The sequence below is a fragment of the Mobula hypostoma genome (assembly GCF_963921235.1).
Source record: "Mobula hypostoma chromosome 8 unlocalized genomic scaffold, sMobHyp1.1 SUPER_8_unloc_11, whole genome shotgun sequence".
NCBI classification, from domain to species: Eukaryota; Metazoa; Chordata; class Chondrichthyes; order Myliobatiformes; family Myliobatidae; genus Mobula; species Mobula hypostoma.
The window spans coordinates 137,501-146,317 of NW_026948122.1; the positions used below are offsets into that span (position 1 = coordinate 137,501).

The 8,817-nt window shown below is 48.8% G+C and overlaps 1 protein-coding gene across 1 annotated transcript in view; it reads right to left on the reverse strand.

Annotated features, from left to right (window-relative positions):
• Nucleotides 1-8,545, reverse strand: part of LOC134341167 (lens fiber membrane intrinsic protein-like) — a 102,135-nt gene extending 93,590 nt beyond the window's left edge. The window contains exon 1 of the mRNA XM_063038965.1: nt 8,371-8,545. Coding sequence (XP_062895035.1) covers nt 8,371-8,545 — 175 coding nt within the window. The remainder of the gene's footprint in view (nt 1-8,370) is intronic.
• Nucleotides 8,546-8,817: the final 272 nt, after the last annotated feature.

Consider the following 8,817-nt stretch of genomic DNA (forward strand, 5'->3'; position numbering starts at 1 on the left):
ACTCCCTCTCTCTCTCTCACACACACTCAAACACTCTCTCACACACACACTCTTACTCACACATTCTCACGCACGCACACCCACTCTCACACACACAGACACACACTCTCTCACTCTCACACACTCACTCATGCACACACACACTCTCTCTCTCTCACACACACATACACACTCTCTCTCTCACACACACACACAAACTCTCTCACACACACATTCACACACATACACACTCTCTCTCACACACACATACACACACTCACACACTCTGTCTCGCACATACTCTTTCACACACACACTCACACACACGCACTCACACTCACACTCCCCCCTCTCTCACACACACTCACACACTCTCTCACACAGACACTCACAAACACACACACACACACTCACACACACACTCTCTCACACACACAAACACACACTCACACACACTCTCTCTCTCACACACACACACACTCACACACTCTCTCACACAGACACTCACAGACTCTTTTTCACACACTCACTCACACACTCTCACACACACACTCACACACTCTCACACACACACTCACACACTCTCACACACAAACTCACAAATTCTCTCTCACACATACCCTCACACACTCTCTCTCACACACACACACACACACTCACACACTCTCTCACACAAACACTCAGACACTCTCTCTCACACACACTCTCTCACACATGCACACAACTCACACACTCTCACATACGCACTCACACACTCTCTCTCTCACACAAACACTCACACACACTCTCTCTCAGACACACACACAAATACACACCCACACTCCCTCTCTCTCTCACACACACACTCAAACACTCTCTCACACACACACTCTTACACATTCTCACGCACGCACACCCACTCTCACACACACAGACACACACTCTCTCACTCACACACACTCAATCACGCACACACACACTCTCTCTCTCACACACACACATACACACTCTCTCTCTCTCTCACACACACAAACTATCACACACACACTCACACACATACACACTCTCTCTCACGCACACATACACACACTCACACACTCTGTCTCGCACATACTCTTTCACACACACACTCACACACACGCACTCACACTCACACTCCCCCTCTCTCTCACACACACACTCACACACTCTCTCACACAGACACTCACAAACACACACACACACTCACACACACACACTCTCTCACACACACAAACACACACTCTATCTCACACACACTCACACACACTCTCTCTCACACACACACACACTCACACACTCTCTCACACAGACACTCACAGACTCTTTTTCACACCCTCACTCACACACTCTCACACACACACTCACACACTCTCACACACACACTCACACACTCTCACACACATACTCACAAATTCTCTCTTACACATACACTCACACTCTCTCACACACACACACACACTCACACACTCTCTCACACAAACACTCAGACACTCTCTCTCACACACACTCTCTCACACACGCACACAACTCACACACTCTCACACACGCACTCACACACTCTCTCTCTCACACAAACACTCACACACACTCTCTCTCAGACACACACACAAATACACACCCACACTCCCTCTCTCACACACACACACACTCAAACACTCTCTCACACACACACTCTTACTCACACATACTCACACACGCACACCCACTCTCACACACACAGACACACACTCTCTCACTCACACACACTCACTCACGCACACACACACTCTCTCTCTCACACACACATACACACTCTCTCTCTCACACACACACACAAACTCTCACACACACACATTCACACACATACACACTCTCTCTCACGTACACATACACACACTCACACACTCTGTCTCGCACATACTCTTTCACACACACACTCACACACACGCACTCACACTCACACTCCCCCTCTCTCTCACACACACACTCACACACTCTCTCACACAGACACTCACAAACACACACACACACTCACACACACAAACACACACTCTATCTCACACACACTCACACACACTCTCTCTCACACACACACACACTCACACACTCTCTCACACAGACACTCACAGACTCTTTTTCACACCCTCACGCACACACTCTCACACACACACTCACACACTCTCACACACATACTCACAAATTCTCTCTTACACATACACTCACACTCTCTCTCACACACACACACTCACACACTCTCTCACACAAACACTCAGACACTCTCTCTCACACACACTCTCTCACACACGCACACAACTCACACACTCTCACACACGCACTCACACACTCTCTCACACAAACACTCACACACACTCTCTCTCAGACACACACACAAATACACACCCACACTCCCTCTCTCACACACACACACACTCAAACACTCTCTCACACACACACTCTTACTCACACATTCTCACACACGCACACCCACTCTCACACACACAGACACACACTCTCTCACTCACACACACTCACTCACGCACACACACACTCTCTCTCTCACACACACATACACACTCTCTCTCTCACACACACACACAAACTCTCACACACACACATTCACACACATACACACTCTCTCTCACGTACACATACACACACTCACACTGTCTCGCACATACTCTTTCACACACACACACTCACACACACGCACTCACACTCACACTCCCCCTCTCTCTCACACTCACACTCACACACTCTCTCACACAGACACTCACAAAGACACACACACACTCACACACACACTCTCTCACACACACAAACACACACTCTATCTCACACACACTCACACACACTCTCTCTCTCACACACACACACTCACACACTCTCTCACACAGACACTCACAGACTCTTTTTCACACCCTCACTCACACACTCTCACACACACACACTCACACACTCTCACACACACACTCACACACAAACTCACAAATTCTCTCTCACACATACACTCACACACTCTCTCTCTCTCACACACACACACACTCACACACTCTCTCACACAAACAGTCAGACACTCTCTCACACACACTCTCTCACACACGCACACAACTCACACACTCTCACACACGCACTCACACACTCTCTCTCACACACATACACACACTCACACACTCTCTCTCTCACACACACACACTCACACACACTCTCTCTCAGACACACACACAAACACACACCCACACTCCCTCTCTCTCTCACACACACTCACAGACTCTCTCTCACACACACACTTACTCACACACTCTCACACACACACAGACATACAGAGACACTCACACGCTCTCTCTCTCACACACACTCTCTCTCTCACACACACAGAGACTCACACACTCCCTCTCTCACACACACACTCACACACACTCTCACACAACAGACTCACACACACTGTCTCTCTCACACTCTCTCACACACACTCACTGACACACTCTCTCACGCACACACACACTCACACATAAACACACACACTCACAAATTCTCTCTCATACAAACACACAGACACTCTCTCTCACACACACACACAACTCACACCTCTCTCTCTCACACACACACACACAGGGACAGACACACTCACACACAAACAATCACACACACTCTCTCTCTCACACACACTCTCTCTCAAACACACTCTCCCTCACACACACACACACTCTCTCTCAATTAAAAACACTCTTTCACACACAGACACACAGACTCTCACTCTCTCACACACACAGACTCGCACACACACTCACACACTCTCTCTCTCACACACACACTCACACACTCTCTCTCTCATACACACACAGTCACACCCTCTCTCTCACACACACATACACACACTCACACACTCTCTCACACACAGTCCCTCTCTCTCTCACACACACTCACACACACTCACACTCACACACGCACTCTCTCACACACACACAAACACACACTCTATCTCACACACACACTCACACACTCTCTCTCACACACACAAACACACACACACTCCCTCCCTCTCTTACACACACAGTCACACACACATACACACACTCACACACTCTCTCTCGCACACACTCTGTCACACACACACTCACACACACTCTCTCTCACACACACAAACACGCACACACACTCCCTCTCTCTCTCACACACACACTCACACACTCTCTCACACAGACACTCACAAACACACACACACACTCACACACTCTGTCTCGCACATACTCTTTCACACACACACTCACACACACGCACTCACACTCACACTCCCCCTCTCTCTCACACACACAAACACACACTCTATCTCACACACACTCACACACACTCTCTCTCTCTCACACACACACACACTCACACACTCTCTCACACAGACACTCACAGACTCTTTTTCACACCCTCACTCACACACACTCACACACACACACTCACACACTCTCACACACACACTCACACACTCTCACACACAAACTCTCAAATTCTCACACACACACACAGGCACACACACACAATCACACACACTCTCTCTCTCACACACACTCACACTTTCTCTCTCACACACTCACTCACATACTCTCTCTCTCTCTCACACACTCTCACACACACACTCACACACTCTCTCTCTCACACAAACACAGACTCACACACTCCCTCTCTCACACACACACTCACACACTCTCACACACACACTCACACACTCTCACACACAAACTCACAAATTCTCTCTCACACATACACTCACACACTCTCTCTCTCTCTCACACACACACTCACACACTCTCACACAAACACTCAGACACTCTCTCTCACACACACTCTCTCACACACGCACACAACTCACACACTCTCACACACTCTCACACATGCACTCACACACTCTCTCTCTCACACAAACACTCACACGCACTCTCTCTCAGACACACACACAAATACACACCCACACTCTCTCTCTCTCTCTCAAACACTCTCTCACACACACACTCTTACTCACACATTCTCACGCACGCACACCCACTCTCACACACACAGACACACACTCTCTCACTCACACACACTCACTCACGCACACACACACTCTCTCTCTCACCCACACACAAACTCTCACACACACACTCACACACACGCACTCACACTCACACTCCCCCTCTCTCTCACACACACACTCACACACTCTCTCACACAGACACTCACAAACACACACACACATTCACACACACACACACTCTCTCACACACACACACACTCACACACTCTCTCACACAGACACTCACAGACTCTTTTTCACACCCTCACTCACACACTCTCACACACACACTCACACACTCTCACACACAAACTCACAAATTCTCTCTCACACATACACTCACAGTCTCTCTCTCTCTCACACACACACACACTCACACACTCTCTCACACAAACACTCAGACACTCTCTCTAACACACACTCTCTCACACACGCACACAACTCACACACTCTCACACACGCACTCACACACTCTCTCTCTCACACAAACACTCACACACACTCTCTCTCAGACACACACACAAATACACACCCACACTCCCTCTCTCTCTCACACACACACTCAAACACTCTCTCACACACACACTCTTACTCACACATTCTCACGCACGCACACCCACTCTCACACACACAGACACACACTCTTTCACTCACACACACACATTCACACACATACACACTCTCTCTCACGTACACATACACACACTCACACACTCTGTCTCACACATACTCTTTCACACACACACTCACACACACGCACTCACACTCACACTCCCCCTCTCTCTCACACACACACTCACACACTCTCTCACACAGACACTCACAAACACACACACACACTCACACACTCTGTCTCGCACATACTCTTTCACACACACACTCACACACACGCACTCACACTCACACTCCCCCTCTCTCTCACACACACAAACACACACTCTATCTCACACACACTCACACACACTCTCTCTCTCTCACACACACACACACTCACACACTCTCTCACACAGACACTCACAGACTCTTTTTCACACCCTCACTCACACACACTCACACACACACACTCACACACTCTCACACACACACTCACACACTCTCACACACAAACTCTCAAATTCTCTCTCACACATACACTCACACACTCTCTCTCTCACACACACACACACTCACACACTCTCTCACACAAACACTCAGACACTCTCTCTCACACACACTCTCTCACACACGCACACAACTCACACACTCTCACACACTCTCACACACGCATTCACACACTCTCTCTCACACAAACACTCACACACACACTCTCTCTCAGACACACACACAAATACACACCCACACTCCCTCTCTCTCTCACACACACACTCAAACACTCTCTCACACACACACAGTCACACACACTCTCTCTCACACACATACACACACTCACACACTCTCTCTCTCACACACACACACTCACACACACTCTCTCTCAGACACACACACAAACACACACCCACACTCCCTCTCTCTCTCACACACACTCACAGACTCTCTCTGTCACACACTCTCACACACACTCTCTCACACACACATTTACTCACACACTCACACACTCTCACACACAAACACACTCTCTCACAGACACACAGACATACAGAGACACTAACACACTCTCTCTCTCACACACACAGAGACTCACACACTCCCTCTCTCTCTCACACACACACTCACACACACTCTCACACAACAGACTCACACACACTGTCTCTCTCACACTCTCTCACACACACTCACTGACACACTCACACACTCTCACGCAAACACACACACTCTCACACACAGACACACAGACTCTCTCTCTCACACACACTCACGCACACACTCTTTCACGCACACACACACTCACACATAAACACACACACTCACAAATTCTCTCTCACACAAACACTCAGACACTCTCTCTCTCACACACACACAACTCACACCTCTCTCTCACACACACACACACAGGGACAGACACACTCACACACAAACAATCACACACACTCTCTCTCAAACACACTCTCCCTCACACACACACACTCTCTCTCTCAATTAAAAACACTCTTTCACACACAGACACACAGACTCTCACTCTCTCACACACACAGACTCGCACACACACTCACACACTCTCTCTCTCACACACACTCACACACTCTCTCTCTCATACACACACAGTCACACCCTCTCTCTCTCACACACACATACACACACTCACACACTCTCTCGCACACACTCTGTCACACACACACTCCCTCTCTCTCTCACACACACACTCACACACACTCACACTCACACACGCACTCTCTCACACACACACAAACACACACTCTATCTCACACACACACTCACACACTCTCTCACACACACAAACACACACACACTCCCTCTCTCTCTTACACACACAGTCACACACACACATACACACACTCACACACTCTCTCTCGCACACACTCTGTCACACACACACTCACACACACTCTCTCTCTCACACACACACTCACACACTCTCTCTCTCACACACACACAAACTCACACACACACACTCTCACACACACTCTCTCTCTCACACACACACAAACATGCACACACACACTCCCTCTCTCTCTCACACACACACTCACACACTCTCTCTCACACACACACTCACACACTCTCTCTCACACACGCACACAGCTCACACCTCTCTCTCTCCCTCTTTCTCACACACACACAGGCACACACACACAATCACACACACTCTCTCTCTCACACACACTCACACTTTCTCTCTCACACACACACTCACATACTCTCTCTCTCACACACACACTCTCTCACACACGCACACAGCTCACACCTCTCTCTCTCTTTCTCACACACACACAGGCACACACACAATCACACACACACTCTCTCTCACACACACTCTCTCTCATGCACACACACACTTTCACACACAGACACACACACTCACACACTCCCTCACACACACACAGACTCACACACACACACACTCACACACACTCTCTCTCTCATACACACACACTCACACACTCTCTCTCACACACACACACAAACACACACACACACACTCCCTCTCTCTCTCAGTCACACACTCTCTCACATACACAGACTCACACACACATTCACACATTCTCTCTCTCACACACATACACACACTCACACACTCTCTCTCTCTCACACACACACACACACACACTCCGTCTCTCTCTCTCTCAGACACACACAAACTCACACACACAGACTTTCACACACTCACTAAAAGACAGACAGACACACACACACACACACAAACCCCTGCCTGTTGCAGTGTGTGCCATGATCCAGTGGGGTTTGCTCACCAATGCTATCAGTCTGCAGGTAACACTTGCTGCTGACACAGTACCTCCAGAGCCCCTGGTGTGCCAGGGCTCCTGACAGACGGTACTGCATCCAGTAGTCCGTGGCCAGTGACACCACCAGCAGCACGTTCCCCATGAAGGCGCAGAAGAGACCACCACCCATAAAACTGTACATTTTGGCACATCCAAAGCTGCCTGATAGGGGTCTGCAGGAGAGAGAGAGAGTGAGTGAGGTCTTATTCAGATTGTGGGAGAGATTCAGGGATGGTAAAGCTGTGTGGCTGTCCTTCCTTATACATCAGGGACCTGGTCTGAAGGCTGCTCTGTTATAGGTTCATTAGATTGTAAATGGATCTTGTAGCTGCTTATCAATTCTGTGTGCTGGAAGAATCTGTGTACCACACGTACATTCAGTGGCTTCTTCATTACGTCCCTCCTGCACCTAAT